Source organism: Tiliqua scincoides, chromosome 1 (genome assembly GCF_035046505.1).
Source record: "Tiliqua scincoides isolate rTilSci1 chromosome 1, rTilSci1.hap2, whole genome shotgun sequence".
Classification (NCBI taxonomy): Eukaryota; Metazoa; Chordata; class Lepidosauria; order Squamata; family Scincidae; genus Tiliqua; species Tiliqua scincoides.
Window position 1 is genome coordinate 271,674,270 of NC_089821.1, and position 25,113 is coordinate 271,699,382.

Below are 25,113 nucleotides of genomic sequence, written 5' to 3' on the forward strand. Positions count from 1 at the left end.
GAAGATATTCCTGGAACACAGATATCCACAACCAAATCTCAATAGTGCTGTAGGATATCTCAGCGAGAAAAATAGCCTGGCTGCATTTGACCAAGATCTGTTTTACGTTGTTTCTAATTGTGTCTAGAGGCTTCTGGGAATTCACTAGCAGGGTCTAATAAGAAGAAGATCCATTCCTTCTTTGTTCATGTTTCTGGTTTTAAAAAATATAGTGCCCCTGAACTTGGAAGCTCCATTGGTACATCGTAGTAAGAATTTTAAAACAGCTGTGTTGCTTCAGATCAAGACCAATCTAGTCTGCAGGCTTTGCCAGCCAAAACCTCTGTGCCCCTTGTATCTAGCTTTCAAAAAGCAAACTCATGCACAAAATGGTATTAGCCATCATTAGCAGGGTGGGAGGGAATTGTGTTCTTCATCTGCATTCTTCCACAAGCACAATCCCAGCTACGATTCATATGGCAAGTGCATTAACGCTGATTACATTTGATGGGAGAAATCACATTTTCTGAACCGAAAAATATGGCAGATTCCAGGGCTGTGGAAATGTGATAGTTTTGCAATAAAAGTGCATTCTCAAGTGAAGACCTGTTTTTGTGTTTGTGTGTCCATCTGTGTGTGTGCCCATGAAGAAATAACAGTTGTTCATTTGTTGAATCCATCAGATTCTGACACTTTTAGTTGTATGATTTAGCACTAAAGCAAAATGACAAGAAAAAGTAGAAGCCAAAAAAGGCCAGCACTGTACAATGCACGCCTGGGTTGCAAGCATCTAGAAGACACCAAAACAACTTCCTTGGTCATTAAAATGCAACCCAGTTATTTAAGCCTTAAATCTTCCAGTCTTGCCCACTATATTGGTGGGTGAAGGCACTGAAAACTTAGAGCTGTGCACTTAATAAGAAAGGCAATGGAGCTACATTTTCCCCTACATCTTTAACTGGTAGCACCTGCTTTATCTCTACAGCAATAAAGATGGAAGAGGGAGAGCAGTTTCTGATAGCCTTGTTGGGAGTTGGCTAGAAAAAAATGTGAGGCATGCAGAAAGGAATGGGGGGCAGCTGGAATCCATTAAGACCTGCTGGAGGAGCAAACAGAGCCAATGTGTTTCATTTCGCCTGACCTCCTCCGTTTCTAGAGAGATTTTTGGGGTTAGAGCAGGGGTGCCCAAACCCTGGCCCGGGGGCCACTTGCAGCTCTTGGGGGTTCCCAATCAGGCCCTTGGGGAACCCCCAGTCTCCAATGAGCCTCTGGCCCGCCAGAGACTTGCTGGAGCCCGTGCTGGCCCGTTGCAACTGCTCTCAGCATGAGGACGACTGTTCGACCTCTCACCAGAGCTGTGAGACAAGGGCTCCTTCCACTACTTGCTCTTTCACATCTGTTATGCAGCAGTGGCAGCAAAGAAAAGGCTGACCTTGCTTTGTGGAAGGTCTTTTATAGACCTTGAGCTACTGCAAGACCTTCATTCATTCATATAAGTTCCATCTCTAATAAATTCTTTTTTGTAAATTTATTTAAATTTTAAATGTAAATTAATTCTTTTTTTCTTGGTCCCTGGCACAGTGTCAGAGAGATGATGTGGCCCTCCTGCCAAAATGTTTGGATACCCCTGGGTTAGAGCATAAGAGGCTATATCTGAAACATCTTTCCCACTTAGTGTCACATGCAAAGGACTGAGAAGAAATTAGAAGATCCCTTGAATTCCCTTTCAAGACTGGACAATAGCTCCATGGTAAATGGAGAGAGTCCTGGGTGTAGTTCTCAGCATCTCCAGCAAAAAGGATCCCATGAAGCAGAGATGTGAAAAGGATCCCTGTTCCAAGAAAAGACCTGAGAGCCACCATCATCCAGTGTCAACACTGGCCCAGTTCAGGTGGTCAGAAGAATGCAAGCATAAGGAGCACCAACTTCATGCTCTCCTTTTCCTCCTCACCTTGGTGTGGTGCTGTGACACAAGCATCCAGATTAATTAAGCTACAGTTCTTCATGTCATTGGAACCTGGGATCTGAATTTTAAATGTCAGATCCTGGCTTCTCATCTTGGTATGCAAATCACTGTTAAGAAGCCACTGTTAAGAGGTAGAAGCCAGATGGAGCTGTGGTTTAAGTACCCAAGATTTCTACGTCACAAATGAGCATGCATAGTGTGTGCTTGAGGAGAGGGTGTGCAGACTTCAGTGCTCCCTTGCAGTGGCGTCACTAGGGGGTGTGGGCCGCACTGGGTGATGCACATGGGAGTGACACTGCTACTTGCCAAAACTTTTAAAATTTTGATATTTTCAAATAAAACCATCATGTTATACATCAATCAATGCGTAATTTCATGCAGAATGCAATGACGCAAACCGTGTTGAAATATCTCTATTCTATAAAACATTATAACAAAAAACCCAACGGGAGAGGGGTGATGGTACATTAGCGTGCCCACTACCTGGGGTGTTGCCCCACCCACTGCATGGGAGGAGGTCCATCATTGAGATCATGCGCAGGCCTCCTGCACCAGGTGGCCAAACCCTAGTGATGCCACAGATCCCTTGACAGTCCAGCAAACCATGGCCTCTTGAAATGTCCAAATCAGGATCTATGGTCTGCAGTATACAGAAGTCATAAACAGGTATGTCAATCTTCTCATTAAAGGATGGAAAGGGAGGTGCAATTGAATCACTCAGGAAGGTCTAGGGTCCAAACTCACTTTCGTAATGTTTCTGTCAAACTACTTGTTTAGACTTTTCACCCCTTCCCAGAGGATGTGAGCACTTGTTAATGTAACAGTTGCCTGATTTACTTGGACTTAGGGCCCAATCCTATCTAACTTTCCAGCATTGATGCTGTCACGCCAACAGGGCACACACACTGCATCCTGTGGTGGAGGGGGTAGTAATGGAGGCCTCCTCAAGGTAAGGGAATTTTTGTTCCCTTACCTCAGGGCTGCATTGCAGTTACATCGGTATTGAAAAGTTGGATAGAATTAGGTCCTTAATTAGTTAATTAAGGTTAATTTAAGTAATTAGCTATTTGCATGTTTTAAATGGTGCTATCCTTAAAACCAAAGCTAGGTGGTTATTTTTAACGGAGGCAAGGGAGCCAGGAAATCCCTGCTAAAGGCACTGAATTTATTTTCCTCATTAATTTTTATTCATATAGCTCTGTACACTTTTATGGTAAAGACAGCTGTCATGTCAAAATGGAGCTCAGAGTGTGACTGGCACTGAAATGACCCATGTGCAAACTTGAAAATGAAATAATGATTCAGCCATTGGTCTTGTCCTTTTGCACCTCCAGAGCAGATGAACTCCATCTCTCAAGTCTGTAAAAAAGCCAGCGCAGATTTGAGAAGCCCCATTGTGGGGCTTGGGGCTTCCCCTAAGGAGACCTCCATTGGCCTTGGCAGTGTCGCTGGATGCAGCGGTAGCCCTTTTGATGCTGCTGCTCCTGGCGGTGCTGCCTGCTTTAGGATTAGGCTGTGAATCTCCTGGCAAATATTATAACAACAACAACAACAACAACAGGTATTTATATACCGCCTTTCTTGGTCTTTATTCAAGACTTTATTCAAGGCGGTTTACATAGGCAGGCTGATTAAATCCCCGTAGGGATTTTTACAATTGAAAGAAGGTTCTGTCTTTCAAGAACCACAACAGTCCAGGTGTTTCACTCTGATCTGGTTTCACATTCTGGCCTCCATCCTCCCACGCAGATGGAATAGCTCGGCTTCAGCTTGTCAGCTGCTTCAAGGTTGCACGATGCCGGTGGCCTCGAACTGGCGACCTTGTGGATGTTATCTTCAGGCAAATGGAGACTCTACCCTCTAGACCAGACCTCCTGCCCAAAGGAGAAGATGAAGCCTGGTATACCTTTTATGCATATCATGCTAATCATGAGATCTAGAACCTTGTTTCTGTATGGTAGCCAGGTGTGGTTTTTCCTCATTACTACATCTCTGTGATAGGCAAAACTGTAACAGGTTCTTCATGCTGTACTATTCTTAAAAATACTGCGTCCCTCTCAGGGTGGTGGCCTGGCAAACCTATGTTTAAATTAACTTTATGGTTCCCGTTATTCCATTGTTCATATAGAGGCTAAAGGGTTTCTGGGTGAACTGCCCACAGCAGTCACCAGTACTAAAATGTAGCATTTAATATTGACTTGGGTTTTGATTGCAATCATGCCCTCTGACCCTTGTGTGGATTGCTTCTGTCTTCTATAAGCCCATTTTTCATGATTAATTTAGCCTCACAACTAGCTGTCCATTTTGCTCACCATCAAAAAGAAAATTGGAAGAAAATCTCATTCAAGATTAGGGTGGAAAGAGGGTGAGAATTCAGGAGGGGGAGCAGATCTGCTTCAAGTACAGAAATTCCTGGCCTATTTGTTTGACAGGGTCCCTACAGGAAAGAGGTAATAGTTACCAGATCAGAAATTCCTAGGAATTTGATCAGACTGCAGGGAGCAGAACCTATGGCTTAAAGAAAACTTATCCCATCTTTAAAAATCCTTTTTCTACCATGGTTTTCTGCAATTGGACATTCCTCAACAAAATCATTTGTTGTTGTTCCAATTGAAGGGCTGTTTCTTTCTCAATTTTTTCCTTTCTCCTGAGTGCCAGACCCACATTTAGAAATGATGACCTGACCACACACTCCTGTCCATGTGTACTCAGAAGAAAGTCCCATTGAGTTCAAGGGGACTTACTCCTGAGTAAGTGTGCAAAGGACACGGTAGGTTGCTGGATTGCCTTGACATGTATTAGGATGCTCCATTTCAGGCACACAACTTAGCTCACAACAGCCTGTCCATCTAAATATTCTTACAAGCACAAACTGGCTGAATGATTCCCATGGCAAACTGTGAAAGGGGTTATTTTCAAATATGCGACTACACAGCATGTTGTAATGGGCATTAAGTGAAGAGGCAACCATTTTTCTAGTCATGCTGTTGCTGCCATTTTGTTTGGAGGCCCAGGTCTGCACAGCTGGAACTGTAGTCAGGCCTAGGAGCCTTAGATGAGATGACTCCTACCACAAATGTTGACTTTGGAGGGGTTGGTTTGGCCAAGCCCCCCAATCTTCAGTGGGTCTTCTGGCTCCTATCTGCTCCCTACCTGGTTCCAGGATTCCCTTTTTCTCTTCTTTGACCTTTCAAAATTCTGTAAATGCTATTGCCATGCCACTCGCTGCCGCTCTTCTCTTTCCAGTTGAGCTGGAAGGACAAACGGACCTAGGCAACATAGTAACTGTGTATGGTGATTGGCCGCCATTGGGTGGAAAAGAAGAGGAATGATGGCTGGTCAGTTGTCCACCTCTGTCACCTACTGAGCTCTTTAAAATGGGTTCCATGTTATAGCTTGGGGTTTGAGATGGGCCCTGGCCCTTGACAAGTTGAAGATGACTGGCTAGAAGATGAACTCCCAACAGGCTTGGTCATGAATGCTCTTGCTGCCTGTGAGTAGATGGGAACATCTGCTGGCCCTTCCAATGCAGCTAATTTATTTATTTGTAAACCATCAAGGAAGTATAATTGGCAGAGCACCAGATTCATCAGAGCAGGTCTTTTGCATAGAAATGAGCCTTTTGGGATTTCCACTCAGCAGCTAGTTGGCTGCTGCACAGGCTCTGAACACCCCTTGATAATCCTCTGGCTCTGCTAGTAACCTGAAACTGACTAGTGGATATTTTATAAAGGAATAATAACTCCTTAAAGCAAATATTATTCTGTCAAGATAGTATGAGCATTGTGAAGTGAATCCAGATGTGGTTGAGACTGGATTACAGCAACAATATCCTTTTCCTATTTAAACACCAACTGCTTGATTCACCCGAGTTAACCAATGAGGGTGCGGTTTCTTGTGTCTTGATTTTTTTGTTTTTAATTTAAAGGAATTCTTTCTTCAGATGGTTTAGATTAAATTGCTTATTTTTTTTCCTTATCTGATAAATGCACTAAAATCCGGTTTATTTATGAAAGTAAATACATATGTCCTGCCTTTTGGAAATTGCCTTTGAGAGCCCTGTGAAAAAAGGCTGCTCCCAATCACTTCATATAAACTATTTACTCTCTCTCCTGTACTTTGTTTTGAAGAGGATGCCAAGAGAAAGGAGACCCTTTCAATATTCACAGTGTGCTTTGAAGTATATGCGTTTGGGAGCCACTTACTCATGAACTTTCTCTGGTTAAGGTTACCAAATATCACAGTGTAATGTTTGATCAATGCTGTGTTGGCCACAGGCAAATGACTGAACTGGCTCAGTACTGAGCCTTACATTGAGAGTATGAGTTTGAAGAGGGTGTAAAATTGCACTCATTATTATTTGCCATTCAATAAAAATTCTTCAAGATTTTGATCAAATATGTTAAAAATAATATAAAATCACATTGAAATGTACACTATTGTAAAAAAAAAACTGGTGAAAATGAATGAGTAGTTACGTTAATTAGAGCAACAGAACAAAGAGGAAAAAATGGTAATGGGGCAACCCAAAGCCTCTTGAAAAATGACGCATCAGCTTGGTATTGAAAACCTATTTGTCCCCGGCATCTAGCATACTGCCACTGAAGATGGAGGCTCTATTAGCCACCATAGCTGATAGATATCTGTGAATTTGTCTCATCTATTTTAAAAGCCTAGTAAAGTAGTGGCCATTCCTACATCTTGATTCTGTGAATCAAAAATCAGAAGGTGCATTCATTTCTGTTTTAAGTAGTTAGGCTTCCTTACAATGGGGTATGGGGACTAGGGGTTGGGACAAGATCTTAATGGGAAAGGTGTTTTTTGTACAAAAGTGAAAGAAGTGAAAAGAGGTGGTGTTGCACAGGACTGAGCATACAAGGTCACATGGGGGAAAAAGAAGAATGTGTTTCTGCCTCTTTGACAGCCCAATCTCGAGCTGCCCAGGGCTGCAGTGGCACCAAAAATGGTTGCCACCGCATCCTGTGCGCTCTGGGCAGCCATCAGCAGCTCCTCGGGAGAAGGAGACTTTTGTCCCCTTCCCCCCGGGTAAAGCGAGTAGCCCCACAATGGGGCTACTCGATTCACTGCCAACCAAAAGTTCGGCAATGAATCAAGAGCCTCCATGTCAGGTGGTGAGCCCAACATGGAGGCTCTGGATCCAGTGGAACTTTGCTCCCGGCTGTAGCCCAGCGCTGGCCTACCACCGGTGCTTGCCCAGCACTGGGGCCTACAAATGTGCCTGTGACAGTGCAAGCCGGCAGTAAGCTGGCGTGCAGTGTTCAGGATTGTGCCCTGAGTCCTCCAACTATATAAGTGTAGTATATAACTAACATATAGTATATAGTTAAAGGGAATAAGTGACTCTCCCCCCCACTCCTTTTTGCACATTTAGAAAGTGGCCTAGATGTGCTTAACACCCTTAGCCATGGTGTGTATTTCTTCCAAGCTTTTTAAACAAGCTCTGTCCACTCAGCTGGACAGTGCTGCTGTAAGCACAGACAATACGACTATTTCCTGCTCTGTGCTGACTTTGTGGTTGGTCAAACAGCTCTGCCTTCACAAAACACTTGCTGAAATCATCAGGCTGGATCCTGAGCAAAAGAAAAAAGTAACTGCATATAGACCTCCTGTTTTACTTTTGTACAAAAGTACTTTTGTACAAATATTTATCACAGGATGCCAGCACATATTGTTCCCCTAGAGAGTGCCATGTATGTGGGATGACTGTTTGCTCTGATTCCATGGAAGCAATGCAAAACTGTAGGATGTAATATATTTGGGGAGGGGCTGTAGCTCAGTGGTAGAGCACTTGTTTTGTATGCAGAAGGTTGCAGGTCCAATCTCTGGCATGGGCTGGCAAAAACTTCCTCCCCCTCCAACCCAAACCCTGAGATCAATTGCCAGTTAGTCAGTGTCCAGACAAATACTGACATCGGTGGACCAGTGGGCTGCCTCACCAGAAGGCAGCTTTCCATCCTCTATTTATTTATTTATTTATTTATTTATTTATTTATTTATAGCCTGCCTTTCCATGTAAAATGTTCAAAAAGGCTACATCAATAAAGCTAAGCACAAAAAAAAAAGCTGAAGGTATTCTCAGTCAACTGATGGTCTCTTGCTTCCTTTAACAACTCTGCTGATTCTGCCTTGCTTGCTCCTATTTGTGGACCTGAATGGCCTCTTTAAACATGTCTCCCTCCTTTCTCTTTTCCTTTCCCCGGTGTCTCTTTGAGATCATAAGGGAGCAGGGACCTGTGTATGTTGCCTATGTAACTCTAAGATGCCATGTTCATCAGTGTCATAGTAATAATCACCATAATAACAAGAGCAATAATGGTAATCCCTTGATCTCAAATTGCATGATTCATGCCAGACTTGTAAAGAGCAAGCTCAGTGGATAAGAAGCCTGGTTTTTAACCAGTGTAAATGCCTTCTCCAAGAACTTATCAAGTCAAAAGAAGCCCTGCTGAATCAATCTGCTTAGAGCACCAGACTCTTAGCAACATGTTCATGAAATTGCAGGTGTTGCTCTAGCAACCTTGTTATCAGGTGGTTTAATCACAGTTGCCTAATCCTCTCCCATTGTGTCCTTCTGTTTATCAGCCAAATAACAGAAAGCAGGCCAAAGAGGCTGAGGTCAGGTGCCTTCCCAGTGAAAATGTCACTCCCGAAGAGTGAAATAAGCCAGCCTTCGTTTTGAAATGTGTTGCTAAGAAGAAGGTGCTTCATCCTGTTACCTTTGTACAAAACAGTTCCCAAATCCAGCTCAAATGAGCTGGAATGTTAATAATAATCTAATAAGATCTGACCACCTCTGAGTTACATAAAATGGGTTTGCTTTATAAGTAAATGCAAGTGGAAAATCTGATAGGCAGAATGAAATTAGTTTTATCCCAAGCCAATTGTTCTCTGTAAATTCAGCAGACAGGGGGGAAAAAAACTACCCCTAAAAAGCAAGAGAGATGAAAATACATTTGCAGAGATGCACATTTTATTTTTTAATGCTTAAGAATCCAGACTTGGAAAAAATGGATTCCAACAGCATCTCAGCTGAGTCTATTTTTTGTTTCTTCTACAGCTTGCTCAGTGAAAAATGTTTCACTGTATGGTTCTTGTGTAAACAAACCCATGTCATTTGTCAGTAGGTGGCATCGGTTAGCCAGAGCAAGTGAAAGAGTTTGGACTGCATTTGGAGGCTTGCCAGTTTTCAAATACCAGCACTCAGGACGCATCTCTCATTATTCTGAACTGACAGATAATGCTGGGGACAAGCTGAGGAAAACTGAGATGCTGGAATGAAAGGCAGCTATCTGTCATTCCTAGGTGTAGGGAGCTGGCTCTTGATGTTGGGCCTGGCCAATGGCTGGCTTAGCCCAGGGTGTTGCCTGCCTGGGCAAACAGCAACTAGAGGCAGTCCCAGGCTGTGGCAGAACCTGAGGGTCACAGTGTTTTGCTACAGGTAGTAACTCATGGGACTTGGTTCTGATTACTCAGTTAGGGGGTTGAGCCAAAGACTGCAGGGAAGAGGTATGTTGAGGCAGAATTTCAAGGATGAGAGAGAAGTCTTATCCTTATTTTGAGAGGGAGTTCTACACTTAAAAAGTGTCATAGCTTTAAATTTTCTTGGTGCCTTTCCCCACTTTCTGGTACATATTAAAATAAATCAGACCATTTCTCTGTTCTGAAAGGGATGGCCTTTTCATCAGGACATGAATGTGAATTTCTGGACTGTCTGGAAAAAAGACACCCAGGACGACCGACAATCCAAAGAGGAATGCTGGCTACTGCTGTTTGTACTTCACCACTTAATTGTCCAAGGAAATTTTGTTTTCTGTGTTGTTATTGTCTGCAGTTTTTAAGTATTGCCTGTCTGGCCATGGTACCTTTTGGAATCTGCTGCATGATAATAGCAAGTAGAGAAGGCAATCCTTGACACAGGCCAGATGTATAGATGTACCAAAATGTGGTGGTGGAATCCTGAAGTACTAGATTGGCCAGTATCACTTCAGACAGCAGGTTGGGGTGTCTGCAATATTTTTAATGCTACCATGGGTTAAAAATTCCTTGTAAATCCTTGCAGAAGTAACCATATCATGGAGAAAGGTTCTAGCTCGTTCTGGTCCACGTTCTTTTTTTCTACTTGTAGGAAGTTGGGAGAGGTTTTTTTTTTTGGATAAATGATTCAGAAATATTCAGTAACATTAAAATATGTGATCCCACAGACACTGTTTGAAGTAGTCCAGAGCATTCTAGCTCTGCAAGATTCTATTGCATAATTCCCACCTCATTCTACTAGATGTTTTAATTTGGCCACAGTTTCCTTGTCCAATCTGTATTTAACATGGTGGGTTGGCTCTTTAAAAATGTCAGGTGACATATTCAAATTCCAGGCTGCTCTGTCTAGTTTGTGCATTTCTCATGTGTATAGTAGTGCAACATTTCTATGAAAAATCTAGAAGGAATCTGAAGGCTTTCTTTTCTGCTCTTCTGTATAAAGAGCTTATCCACTTATATGTGTAAAGAGCTTGGAAACTGCTTTACATGCTAAAGTTATATAAGGCTGCTTTTTCTAGATCTGTGCAGTTTTAGGAGAACAATGTTTTGGCTTTTATGTAGACCCCCCTCTTGCAAATTTGTTGTGGGTGGGTACCCTGGATGCTGAATGGACAGTGCTCAGTTGAAGGAGTAGCTTGATTTGCAAGGACTTCCACCACCCTCAAGTCATCCTTTCTTCCATTGGAATGCAGAAATTCAGGGTGCCTCTTGGAACTCAAAGCAGATGCAGTTATAGAGGCAGAAAATTATACTGAGAGTACACCATACTGTCAGAGAGGACTAGTTTGAGAGCTATGCTTGTAGTTGGTTTGGCAAAACAGGCTGGAACTGTGCCTTATAAGGGGCTCTTTTCAGCTTGGATGATTTGCATGGGAGGGAAGAGTTGAGCAATATTGCTGGGAAACTCTTGTGGGGTGAGGAAAGATGCCTGTGAGGAGCTAAGGAAGTTGCTAGATAGAATGGCAGAGCTTGGCTATACATGGCTGTAAAGTAGGAGGTGGAAAGGAACTAGCAGTCAAACCAATGGTCACAGCCAAGAGGACAAAACCAGAGAACAACCCAAGAGCCAGGGTAGATGTATCATTGCCCAAGCAAAGTCCCAGCCTGAACAAAAAGCCTTACTAACCTTTCTGGTGATCCAGAGTTCAGGCTTAGTAAGTGAAGGAATAGGGAATACTAAAACGAAACCTAAGCTTTGTTATTTTTGTATTCTCAGATTTTATTTTTGTATTCCTAGATTGTCTATTTGTAGTAATCAAAAATCATCTCTCCCCCTTTTCCTTAAAGAAGAACTTCCTAAGGAGTAGCTGATGCCAAAGCTAGCTTAAGAAGATTCAAGATGACGACAACAGTAGCAACAGACTATGACAATATTGAAATCCAGCAGCAATACAGTGATGTTAACAACCGTTGGGATGTTGATGACTGGGACAATGAGAACAGCTCTGCACGACTGTTTGAGAGGTCTCGCATCAAAGCCTTAGCAGGTAGGAATTTCACTACTTCTACAATGGATGCTGGTGCAGTTATTAGTTTGTGTTGTACAGACTTAGCACAACATTGAGATTCAATAGATACTGAGTGGTTGTGCTGTACATTCTGCACCAGGAAACAACTTTTGGGAGGCAAAGTTCCAATTCTTTTGTCAAGAGCATTCTTTAGAGTTTAATATTACATAGTGACACAAGGTGATTTTGCTGTTACCTCAGTATAAACAAAATTGTTGTGTATATTGGGTCAATTCAGATATTACGGTTTTAAAAGCTAAGCTCTAATTTGTCACAACTTCTCAACTGACAAATCATGGTTTGGGATTAGCCCTCAAACCAGGATGTGAAACATCAGATTTGATGTTACATCTGAAACTAATATAGTGTGAGTAAACGCGAGTCTACTCGCGTTGACATTTCAGTCATCTCTTTGTCTTCTTTAAGGAACTTGTATACAAATTCTTACTTTATCATTCTTTTTAAAAGCCTGTTTCAGGAATGGCACAATGCAGTACAGGTTATAGAGCTGTGATTTTCAACTGGTGTGCTGTGGCACATTGGTATGTCACAAAGAGTCTGTCGGAGTGCCACAGGAGTTTGGAGGAGGATAATTTATTGGTAGGTCCATTGGGAAGTGAGCTCCCCCCCCCACTAGTAGTATGGTGTGCATTGTTAATTATAAAAAAAAAAATCTGATGACATGCCCTGAAAATTTTCTTGCCTTATCAGTGTGCCATGAGATGAAAAAGGTTGAAAATTGCTCTGAGTGTTCGTAACTGTTCTGGTTTAAAAGATAATGCAATTGTTCTCTCTTTGCATGCTTGTACTGTGAGTGCTCCATGAGTACGCATTCTCATTTCCATGAGCTGTCATGCTAGGGCTCTTTAGCTCAATTGTGTAGAGTTCATCTGACCATCCCCTCATCCCGTCTGACCATCCCTGTGGTGCTATTGCTATATTTGGGCTGCAATCTGATCCACATTTACCTGGAAGTATGACCCATTAAATTCGATGGGTCTTCTGAGCAGACATGGATTCCACTGTTAGTTTAATGTTAGCAGCATGTGTAGGGGGATGGTTCAGATGAATTGTCCTCTCACATTAAGCTTAAGAGCCCTGGTGTGCCAAGAAATGGAAGGAGTGAGCACATTCAGGAAGCACTCACAGGGCAAATGTGTGAAGAGGATCAGTTCAGTTTGCATCATTGTTTATAAATTTTGGGAAAAGATGCCCTGAAAAATGAAATTCTCTCTCTCTCTCTCTCTCTCTCTCTCTCTCTCTCTCTCTCTCTCTCTCTCTCATACACACACATACTTACTTTAGTATTGTAAAGCTACCACCAGGTGGTCACTGTCAATTTGAGGTGGTGGATATTTCACAAGAGACCTAGCGTTTATCACATCTGATGCATTGATAGTTGTTCATGGTTCACTCTAACATGACAAATTACATAAGATGGAAACTGATAAGATTATGTAACTCAAAATGCAGTGGTGGATCTGGCTATGGAGTTGTAAAGTCACGGATATAATTAATCTGGAATGTTTCACCTCTGAAAGATTTTTTTGTTTGTTTGGTGATCCATAATGAACAAAATGTAAATATGCGGAACTTCAGAAAATCAATTGTTTAATTTGGAAGTGTGGCATATTCAGCAATCTGAAACCCCAAGTGAAGTGTGTAAACTCAAACATGCATCAAATTCGGTGTGGTATTTAGCTAATGAATTTCTGCAGATTCAGCATTCACTTTGAATATTTGTTGCTTCCCTTTAAACTTTGGTTGGGCCCCAAGGTAGGCCTTTGTTCTGTTATAGAAAAATGCTGCACTCCGTTCTGTAAGGGGGAGAAAAGCGATGTTGTTTTGATTGTGTTGATTTATTTCATTTGTTCAACTATTTTGTTTGGAATTCATGAATTGAACTAAATTAAAAACAGATAAATTTCACTGAAATCTGCCGACCACATATGGAATGCATACTGTGTACAGTATTGTTATTTGCAGTCAGTAAATGTGTGGGTTTTCTCTTGATTTTTTTTCAAGCAACTTTAAAAATGTTATGCGTTATCTGATATTCACCAAAAATTAATAATAACTGGTAATAGCAAATTCACAAACTTAAATCAGCAATGAAACTGGTGAAGAAGGTCCTCCTTTCACGTTGCCTGCAGTAGGTGGCTCTCTTCTTACATTTACAATTCTTCACAGAACCTTCATGAACTCCATGTTGAAGAGAATGGTAATGGCCATTTCTTAGTAAATAGCCATAAATAAATTTGCAAAGATGGTTCTCTTCTAGCAACAGAACTTGTCCATTGTTGAGTATTTTGGACCTCATCATAGTGATACGAATGACATGCACCGATTTTATCATGGGAATGAATCACAGGAGAGTTGAGGGGGATTTCTGAAGTGTAATGGGGGAAAAAACCCTGAGATGAAAATGCAGCTTGACCATCCCAAATATCATGTGAATTGACTCACCTTGAGGTTATTCTCATTATTATCATTTAGTGCACTGTTTAGACCAGTTTGTAATTGTTAAGTGCAACATGGTGAGAAGTAAATCAGAAGCTTCAGAAATGCTAGGATAGAAGGAGAAGGAAAATGGCCATAGTGTTTTTGGGACTATGGAGAGAAACTTGAAAACTGGAGGAAGCCAAGTGACTAGGGGTTTAGTTTAGAGGTGTTTACACTATCCAAGCTCCAGGTTGGAAGCAGCAGAGTCTTTGTTAGGTCATCAAACAGGTTGAGAGCCAGAGGTTGCCTCCATGAGGAGCTGAGCACTGCCAATAAAATGACTGGGTTCTAGAATTTGCATACTGCATTGTAGAAGAATTTAAAAAATTTCAAAGACTGGGTGAGCAGAATCTCAGGTCAAAATCTGATAGGCAGTTCCATGACAGGGTAAGGAGTGGCCTCAAAAGGAGGAGAAATGAAAAGGGAGGACATCTCAGAGAAGAATACCTGTTGCCCAATGTGTTTCCAGTACAGGGGGCCCCCCATATCCACAGACCCCGTATTCATGGATTCACTTATCTATGGATTGGGTCCAAGCCTCCCCTATGAGCCCCCCCCGTGCGCCCACCCCTCTGTCCTCCCAATGCCTTATAAGGCATTAAAAGCATCACATCCGATTTCTCAGTGAAATTGGAAGTCAAGTTTTTTCTCTTCTTGAGCTCAGTCTGGGCAGAGGCTGGGAATGGACATCCTTGGCATCTGCTGAGCTCAGAAACCCCCTGGTGCTGAGAGGAGCAGAGCTCCTATTGGCTCCAGAGTGGGGGGCAGCCCCTGGGACTGCAGGGACAGGCATTCACCTGTATCAGCTGTTTCAGCTGCCCATGAGGAGGGTTCCCAGAATGGAACCCCCGCAGATAAGGGGTCACACCTGTAGTGTAACTCTTCATCAGTAGTAAGTCTAGTTCAAGGAGAGACCATGGGGCAGGGGAGATGTTGATATGGTGTAGGTTTCTCCTTGGAAAAACCAAATTAGACTCTCCTTCAACAAAGAGTCACAATAATGGAAATAGGTTGGGCAAGAAGTTATCTTATCACATTGAGATCTCTTCGCCTCTTATTCCCACATCAGCATCTTCTCTTCTCTTGATGGAAGGACAAGATCCATGAAATATATATTCAGGACTGAAGACTGTAGAGAAGTCCTGGCTTGCCACAGAATGTTCAGGTTGGCCTGTCCTGCAGTGGCTTAAATAGGGCCCAGTCTCATTCAGTCTGAAGACCAAGTTGGGAACCTGTTGGAACTTAGATGGTCTTATAAGTTACAGAGAAAAAATTCTGGTGCGCTGGTTGATGTCTGTGGGCGCAATCTGTTATGTGAAAATCCCCTTTTTCCTTTTAGTTGTAATTTTCTCTCTATATCTGGTTATGTTACTAAAACATCATGCAGGCCACACTTCTCCCAGCACACTTTTCCAAAAACTCTGGTCAAGTCACAAGCTCATGGTTACAAAATCCACTTCCCTATGATTCACATATTATACGAAGAAGTCTGGCATAGTAAATCATTGTTTAAGTGTCTCCTATTCATTGTATTGTTTTAACCCAGTCTCCTACATTACTGTATTCACTGTATTGTTTTAACCCAATCACTGCTTAAGTACCATATGCAAACTTGAACTGCCTTCCTGGGTTGCCTATTCATTGTATTGTTAAAGTTCCCCAATCTAGGAAGCCAGCCATTAGACCCCATTGAATTTTGCTGATATGGGACATCCTGATCTTTTCAATGTTTACCCTGCTGTGTGGTAGTAAGGAAGCTACCATTCAGCTCAGCACGTTTTGCAAACCCCTTTTTAAGAGAGGGCTTCCTCGCCACATGCTCTCTCTCTGGCTCCCCCTCCAAGGACCCAATACATCTGTGTTGTGTCAGAGGGTCCTCCACACAGGACTCCCCCCCCCCATCCAACTGCTCTACAAGACAGGTAACTATCTTGCATCTGGAACTTTTTCCCTTCTTCCCCCCCCCTTTTTTTCTCCCCTTCTCTCCCCATCTTTAGTTAGCAGCTGGGTTTGGCAGATTGGGGACCCCTAAAATCCTTCCCTACAACCTTTTCTTTTTTCTAATTTCCTCGGATGCACCAAATACTTTTCACATGCAACCACCATGAAAGCTAGGTACACTGGATTCAAGTACTAGGACCAAGAAACAAATACTTATCATTTTTCCATGTGCTTTATGTTTACCTTTGTGTTTTTGTAATAAAACTATAATCTTTTATTAAAAGTTATCTTTCTCTCAGTCTCCTTTTTAAGCTAAAGGGAATTTCTCTGCATTATGCCATCTTGTTATCCAGCCTGTGATCCTGAGGTTCCAATAAGGGTAGTGTAATAATTCCCCCTAAACAAAACAGCCCTTTTGGTAACAAATCCTAAACCCTTATGTCTGTGCTTTCCAGCACTGACATAAGGGCAATGCAGCTCTGAGGTAAGGGAACAAACATTCCCTTACTTTGAGGAGGTCTTCATGAGTGATAGGATGCAGGATGCAGCACATGTTCCATTGGTACCACTATGCCAGTGCTGGAAAGTACTGACATAGGATTGCGCCCTGTATCACCCAGATCCAAGTCTCCAGTTCTGTAAGAGCCAACTTCTGCTTGCATTCTATGAAAAACTGCCAAATTTTGTGAAAACATCACTGATTGTAGAACTGCAAAATCCTCATACCTTTGGGCACATGTACCTATTGGACTTTAAATTCATTATGGGTCAGTGGCCTTGGTGTGTTGGGGCATGCACTTTTCACAACTTCTGACCTTGGGCTAAAGTAGTATTTTGACTAGCTTAATACAAATGTATGTCTAGAAAACTATTTCAGACACATAAATCAACTTTGGATTGTCAGAGTTTATAAACCCTGTCTGCAAAGTCCACTCATTTTGTATCATTTGGATGCAGCTATCTAGTTACAGTGCCAATAACACTAATTTCATTGTCCTACAGGAGGTTAAGGGCAACATAACTTTTCCCCCCCATGATTTTTATCTTGGCAGTGGTTACCCGCACTCAAGTGGAAAGAACAGCCCCCAAAGCATTGTGACTTGTTCTTTAACAGTCAAGTAGGTTGCAATATTCTCACCTCGTCACGTTCCTTCATAATCATCACTATGCAAATAGTCTTTCTGAATTTGTGAAGGCTACATGGGATCCAAGTATGCTTGTGTAGCAGAATTGTCTATATTATGTCAAGTTCTCTTTGCTTCTTTGAGGCAATGCCCTGTGTAGTCATTTCAGCACACTCTGTAAATGATTTCTCAAATCTCAGGGTAGTATGCCAACATTCCTGACCTCTGAACAAAATGCCTCAGCAGCGTGAAGCATGCTTGCAACGTGGGGCTACTCTACCTCAGGTCTATTTGCAAGCGAGATTTTGTGTAAGACTGGGGTGGCACAGAAATCACCAGCTGCTCCCACTGAAGTGCACCATTCTGCCATTTGCTAAGGGAAGTTGGCAACTTGTTCTATAGCCATCTGGAATAATAGCTTATTGCCATTAGGGGACCTGGGGGTGATTTGGGAATCTCATGGTTCCCAGGTCTTGTGACTGATAGGCAGTATGAACGCCTCTGGATTGGTCAGTCTGAGTCAGCATTCATGTCTCCCTCCCTCTTTCTATCCAGCTTCATTTGTATCCACCCAAGGAGCTCAAGAAAGTTGACATGGGCCCTTCCCACCACCTTATTGTATGGACAACATCTAACTCCCCTATGAATTAGATTAGTGACTGGCCTAAGGCCACCAAATAAGTTTTATTGGTTAAGTAGGGATTTGATCGAAAGTCTTCCTCATCCAAGTCAATCATGTTTTCCACTATGTCATGGCCTAAACCTGTCAACACAGTAGAACTTCCTATCTCACTTGCTGCACTCCTAGCAGCCGCTACTCACTCCAACTTGTGTCTAGAGAGACCATGAAATGGAGATGGAGTCCTTCAGACTAGGTTCCTGGCAGGGCCCATGGGGGGTGGGTAAAGGGGGTAATTTGTACCTTGGCCCAGGAGCCAAAGAAGGGAACCCAGAAATTTCCTGGGATCTTATACAGTGTTTTCCTATCTCACCTGAACTTGCTGCCTTTTGGGGATGCTGGGTGCATGGCTGGTGATGCTACCGAAAGCCATGTGTGCGGAGCCAAGGAATGCATGGGCAGGTAGACCTGAGCTCCAAATACTTTTCCAACTGTTGCCACCCTCCCCCTGCCCTGTTGCGCCCCCTCTTCACCCCTGTTCTGCACACCCTTGTCACCACCCTCCCCCACTCCGTTTCATCCCCTCCCGCTTTGGGAAGAGGCCCCCAAAGAAACTTTGTACCCCCTGATAAAATTCTTCTTGGAAGCCCTGGTCCTTGGTACAGTCCTGGCACTGCTAGGTGGTTTAATAAGCAACCAGATTGTGTCTACAGCCTTCTTTCAATCACTTTTATGTAATATGCTCATCCTGCACCAGTGTCTGGTAGCTGCATACACCAGGAGGACCAGCATCAGTGGAAGCACACCTGATTCACATAATCACTAACATTGACTCATCTGGATGAACATTAATGTCCAGGCTACAGAGTAGTGTGACACAATAGTGATCTTGCACAATTTGTGCAAGAAAGGCTTGTGTAGGGGAACTTCATGCTGGATTTTGCCCCAGCTTTGCAGAAGAAGTCAAATTAGTAAGGAGAATAACATCTGAGTGCTCATGGGAAGTTTTATTGAGAGATACGAACACAATAGCCTACGATTCATTTCCTTGTGTCCTGCTGGGAATGGTGGAATGGTAGTGATTTCATACTGACAGTGAGACCAGCAGGAATCCCATCCAAGTCAGCCAGAAGTATCTTTGGTGCTACTTCACACCCTAGGTGAGCATTAAATAATACATGTGAAACAATCACTTAAGGGACATCTAATACAAGGTGGGTATTTCAATTATTTAGCTAGTCCAAATGAGGCACCCATTTCAGCTTCGTAAGCTTGCTGTAGATTTGAGATGATGCTAAATTTAGGTCTGCTTCAAATGTGACTGTCTTTCTTCCAAGAAAGTACTGTATTTCTCTAGGCAGGAAAGAAACTTGTGTATACATTTCATATACAGTAGTTTCTTATGTTTTTATTTGCAACATGTGTAAGTCTGGAAGCAGCCTCAAAAGTGAGATGCAGGTTGTTAACTTTTCGATAATGGAACTATTTTGCTGAGCATCCCTGCACTAACTTGTTAACATGTGCTCATCCAGTGAAATGTGAGTGTGAGTGTCCATCCATCATAGCTGACAATCTATAGATGTTTTCTGTTATAAGTCTCCCTGTTATATGCTTCCCTGCATTTAAGTTCTCAGCTTTTTGAGGAACTAGACATAAACATACTTTGCATTTACATACTTGCCTGCTGGACTGCCTCTTCTTTTCTTCTTAGTTCACTGAGCACCCAAGGGACATCTCTGATGTTTAGATTCTGCCATCACTGGGTCTGCCCACACCCTGCAAGCTCTTAAATGGGCACTGTTATTTATTACAGTGTTGTCAATTTTGTCATTGTTGTTGCCATCATTAATTGGAATAACAGGGAGAGTAATTCTCCTCCTGGTCCTTGTCTGCTTCTCTCTCTCAGCATCTGGTGCCTCTGCCTCTGCTTCCTGTAATGGCCACAGAGAGAAAGCTATTCTCCCAACATTTCTTCCGCTGGACATTACAGGAGGAGGCGGCAGTGATGGCGATTGCAGCTCTGCTGGACATGGAGAGAAAGGTAGGGAGGACTTACCCCTCTCCCTTGGCATCCAGTGCTGTCACTGCTGCCTCTTGCTTCTCCTCCAGTGGCTGCTGCAAGGAATGCTGGGAGACTAGTGGTGGCAGCACTGAATGTCAAGGGAGAGAGCTAAGTGAAGTGAAGAGAGTTTGGGGCTTACTTTTCTCCCTTGTCACTGAGCACCATTGCTGCCACTTCCTCTGATGGCTGTAGAGGGCGTGCTGGGCACTCAGCCTTCCCTTCACCAGCCATTAGATAAGGAAAGTCCAAGACATTCTGCAAGGAGTCAACACCTGCTCTGATCCAGCACTGGTCAGAGCTGAGCTCAGTGCCGGACAGACACCACCAAGAGCATGATTGGAGCTCTGGGTGGCAGTGAGGGCCTTGGGGATGGAGGGAGACATTCCAGTTCCTCCCGTGCCAGCAAAGTAGCCAGCACAGAAGGGAGGAGATCCATTGTGGTCCCGTTACCCTTATTCTGAGGCTGAGGAGGCCTCTGGCAGCTCCGGCAGCACCAGTGGATGCAGCAGTAGCCATTTTGGCACCACTGCAGCACCTGGCGGAGCCACCAGGGATAGAACTGGGCTGTTACTTTCCCTGTGCCCTTTCTTGTCCTTCCTCCCCCATGTGTTCATCATATACCCCTATCCCTTTAAAGAATTTTCTCTTCTCTCCTCTGCTATATGTGTTCATAGCAACCTCTTACACTTAGCACCTAGCTGTATGAATGGCTAAGAAACATTGGCTTGTTTTATTTTGATTCCCCTTTCCTATTGCTGAAAAATTTATCTGCACAATAAAGTTTGCTTTGTTGCACCTTTCACCCTTGCTTTTCTCTTTCTTCCCTGCCAAACCATTGAGCTATGCCATTGGCCACCACGCAGCATATGAGACAGTTTCTCCCCCTATGCTTATGTTAAAAGCATCCCTGGCAACAAGCTGAACCAGAATTGAACTTCTAAATACAATAAGTGGCAAATGCATCTAAAAAATTATTAATCTGGCACTCAACTTTCAGCTGTAGAATTCGTATTTTACTTTTCTGAGTTTTTTTCTTGTACATATTTTGCTTCTAATGCTTAAAAAAAAACACCAATAAAATGGATTACAAAGGATAAACATTTTTCTCAAGTATGCAGTCTTTCTATTTATTTTGTAGCGATATGTTGCAGGCAAAATGTTTTATATTATTCTGCATGAAATGTATCTGAATTTGCTTCAAAGTGTCTGAAGTCATTAACTGATTTTGAAAATTAGTCACTGGGATAGACTGGGATAGAGCTGGGATAGAACCAGAAATGTAAGAAAAACCTGTTGAACATGAACAGGAATTGATCCCAACTTAATGGTTTGACTACCTACACTACCTAAGGCAGAGTTTCTCAAACTGTGGGTTGGGACCCACTAGCTGGATTATGAGCCCATTTCAGGAAGGACCCCATTCATTTCAATATTTTATTTTTAATATGTTAGACTTGATGTTACTATGGTATGTAACATTTGGGGAAATATTACAGATTTGTACTTTGAACAGGCTACTATATATATACTTTTAACAATGTTAGTAAATGGGACTAACTCCTGGGTAAGTGTGGGTAGGATTGCAGCCTAGGATTGTTAAAAATGTTCCTGCTTGATGGTGTCACTTCTGATCATGACATCACTTCTGGTGGGTCCTGACAGATTCTTATTCTAAAACGTGAGTTACAGTGCTAAAAGTTTGAGAACCACTGAGTTAAGGTATAGAGAGAGATATATATATAAAGTGTAGAAGAGTTTGAGGCAGCAGAGAGGACTGGAGGTCAAGCATGCAAAGGACATCTGAAGGATTTGTTCAATACTAGATGGAAACTTAAAACCCAAAGCACCTGGTTCACAGGTTACTCTCATTCCACTGTACAGTATATTTAGACTGCTGGAATCCTCAGGGCTGTTCAAACATTGATGGCATCTTCATTTCCAAGGTGAGACAGAATTTGCAGCTATTCTTATAAGAACTGCTGCAAAAAAGCCCTAGAAATGTCTGAAGTGGCTTTTGCTTGGTGTCAGAATCTGGCATTGATTCTCAGCCAAAATTTCAGCAACTCTTTTTTGTGATGCAGGGGTAAATGCAGAGAGCATTATGTGGTGTCTTCACGTGTCACATGTCTTCTGTAGTGCCTCTAGTTTTTCTCACAGTGTCTAATTAATGTATGGAATACACTGCAAGATGTGGTAACGACCACTAGCACAGATGGACTTGAAAGGGGATTAGACAGAGGACTACTCCTCCTCCATGGTCCATCACTGGCTGTTGGTCATAATGACAATCTGGAACCTCTAGGTTTACAGGCAGTGTGCCACAGGGTTCCAGTTCCACTGTGGGATGCTGGACAAGATGGACCTTTGGTCTACTCTAGCAGGGCTCTTCTCACATTTGCTGCTGGGACAGAAGATGGATCTAAATCCAGACACATAGTTTTGGACAGCCAACTCTTGGTTTCTGTACTTGGGTTTCTTGTTGTGGCCAGAAGGTGGCGCCTGAGAACTCCAGGGAATAAGGGAACAGGCCTAGTACCAAAAGCTTTCTATTTGTTCCTGTGGCTGGTGCTGCCAGGCACAGAGGGCTGAGTCTACATTTAGAGTGGGGAATGGGACAGTTGAGCGATCATGCACATGAATGCTGCAGTCTTACACTACTTTCAGCATTGGGGCTGAGCTCAGGGGCAGCGCATCCATTAGGTAAGGTGATGCAGGTTGTATCCATGGCAGATTGTGGAGGCAGGCGAGAGGGCAGCAGATTCAGGGTGACCTTCATCCCACATCTGCCACTGCACCTCTCCAGCCTGCCATGGATGCAACCTGCACTGATGCACATTCTGCTTGCTGAACGCAAGCAGAAAGTAGATCACCTGCTTCATACCCTGCTCCAGGTACAGTTTCTTCAAACATGGAAATGAAGGACCTCTGGATTGATTTACAGGGACTATGCAATCGAAGCAGCTCCTTCATTTGCATGCAGTCTCTTTAAATCAAACCGGAATTCCTGCACTCCTGTGACTGAAGAAACCATGCAAGGAGCACAATAAGCAACTGCTTTTTTTGTTTTAATTGTGTGGAGGTGACAAACCAGAGGCAGAATTTGGCATCAGTGCAAGTTTGCTACCACTGGCTGAGCTCAACAACCTGTCACCACAAAATGCATCCCTCTGGGTTACATAGTTCAAGCATGCACGGGAAGTGAAAATGCTGTGACTCAAAAAAATCCCAGATTTGCTCGAGGGATTCTGGTTACCAGCCTAAAATTCTGGCTTTTATGTTCAATATTCTGCCAATTGGACTACAGATTTAAAAAACAAAAACAAAAAACCCTGGCCAGGCCATTCTGTTTTTTTCTGAGCAGTTGGCAACCTTACCCCACACATCCATACCTTCCACCATTTGACAAAGGAAAACAGGCACACTTCCCAACTGGATGTCAACCTGGGTGAAAAACCAGCTCCATGCCAAAATGCCAGTTGTTTGATTTGGCAGCCAGGAAAAATGGCATGTCTCTGTTTAGTTTGTAGAATTTAGCTCTGTGGGTCAAGTTTGTAGAAGCAGATCAAGGCTAACAAAAGACAAGTGCCAAGGATTACCTTGTCTGAAACAAGGTGGATTGTGTGTGGTTTCTGTCTGACTTGGGGCCACTGATGATGATCTCAGGGGGGGAAAATGGATTTGGTTGAGAAAAACAGATGAAGAAGCGCAACACCAAATGAGAGGGAACAGAGGCAAACTTGGAAGCTCTAAGCTATAATTGCAGGCGTTTGCCAAGAAGACAACCCAGAGCCTGGGAGGACAAGGTAAGTAGGACAAATGGAGAAAGAATATGGAGAAGTTGCACAACAGGGGGGAGTTTAAGCATCCAGGAAGAGCTGGAACTTCTATGTACGATCAGCCAAGCTGGGACTGGGAGCATAGCTAGCGGCAAGGAAGGAGTACTATTGGCTAAGAAAGAAGTCTAGTTCCTGGGCTAGCTAGGCCAATCCAAAGCTGTCTTATTGCTGGCCTATCAGTGAGGCTGATCTTAGGAATCTCCATTCCTTCCTGGGTCCGAAGAGGGCACATAAGAGATAGGAAACCAAGTCAGGTGTTGAGCTTGCATCCCATGACAAATACTATCCGCTGCTCCTGTTTGTTTAAGCCTTAATGGACAGAGCACAGAAAGAGACATCATGTTTGTTCTACATGGTCCCCTGTATTGTGAGATCTCTTCACAATTAAAGCATAAAGCATTCCAGGGGACATCACTGTCTTGATGCTGGCTTCCTTTGGACAAGAATCCCTGTCCCCCATTTATGACAGCAGACCTCACAAATTACTGCTGTAAATCAATTTATGATGGCATGAAAGGTGCACTGCTATCAGGTGCTCCAGAACCACTAGTGTGAAAGGCTGGGGGCTCAGTGTGCCTGCCACCATGGAGCCTGTCCCATTCAAACCCAGGTAAGTTGGCAGTTGGGGCAGGTCATAGGTATGGAGGGGGAGATTCAGAGTGGGATGGGCAGGGGGTGGGGAGTTGGATGAAGGGGATGGATCTCAGTGGCAAAAATGCACACCAGATCCTACTCCTATTTTCCAACCCACCCCGCCTTGTCCCACCCCTTTCCTCTTCTCAGATGTACATCAGCTACATAACTGGTGTGGGTCAGAAGAATCCCATAGGCAGCCAGAAGCCCACTGAAAAGTAAAAAGAGTACATCTCTTGTTGGCCTTCTGGTCAGCCCCCACCCCACTCCCCACCATAGCTCTGTTGGTTTGCCTGCATGCTATAGCATGGCAGGACTGGGCTCTTGGTCTGCTTACAAAGATATAAATTTAGAAGCAGGTGGAGGCAAGCAGTATAAGCACCCCTACAAGTTAGCAACAAAATGCATTTGATTCCCAGAAATTTCCCCTACAACTCAGATCTTTTATTTCTCAGTACTTCTTCTCAGCTTCCTCATACAATTTGTGTCTGAAATTGCAAGCTGCAGTCTCTGAATTTTTTCACGTGCCTCTTAGGTTTGCAGGGGCATGATGTCCCCTTCAAGCTCTGATGGCTTGTATATTCCCCACATAATCTTCAAGAATATTTACATACTGTTTTTCAACAAAAAGTAATGCACAAAGCAGTTACATAGCAGAATAAATCAATAAATGGGTCCCTGTCCCCAGTGGCTCACAATCTGAAAAAGAGGCAGAAGAGACTTCGGCAACAGCACTGGAAAAAATGCTGGGGTGAAGAGGGACAATTGCTCTCCCTCTGCTAAATACATGAGGACACCATTTTAAAAGGTACCCCTTTGCCCAGTTAGCAGTACCAGTAATCTGCTGAGAACTGACTGGCTGATCCTCAGCCATTACACTAGTTTCAT

General features: G+C 43.2%; 1 protein-coding gene across 4 annotated transcripts in view; it reads left to right on the forward strand.

Moving 5' to 3' along the window:
* The window catches only part of SPTBN1 (spectrin beta, non-erythrocytic 1), a 214,449-nt gene that overhangs the window by 43,938 nt on the left and 145,398 nt on the right, over positions 1-25,113 (forward strand). For 3 of the 4 annotated variants that reach the window (XM_066625923.1, XM_066625951.1, XM_066625942.1), the window contains exon 2: positions 11,288-11,487. In XM_066625923.1, coding sequence (XP_066482020.1) covers positions 11,340-11,487 — 148 coding nt within the window. In that variant the 5' untranslated portion in view covers positions 11,288-11,339. The remainder of the gene's footprint in view (positions 1-11,287; positions 11,488-25,113) is intronic. The other variant, XM_066625931.1, reaches the window with a different exon arrangement.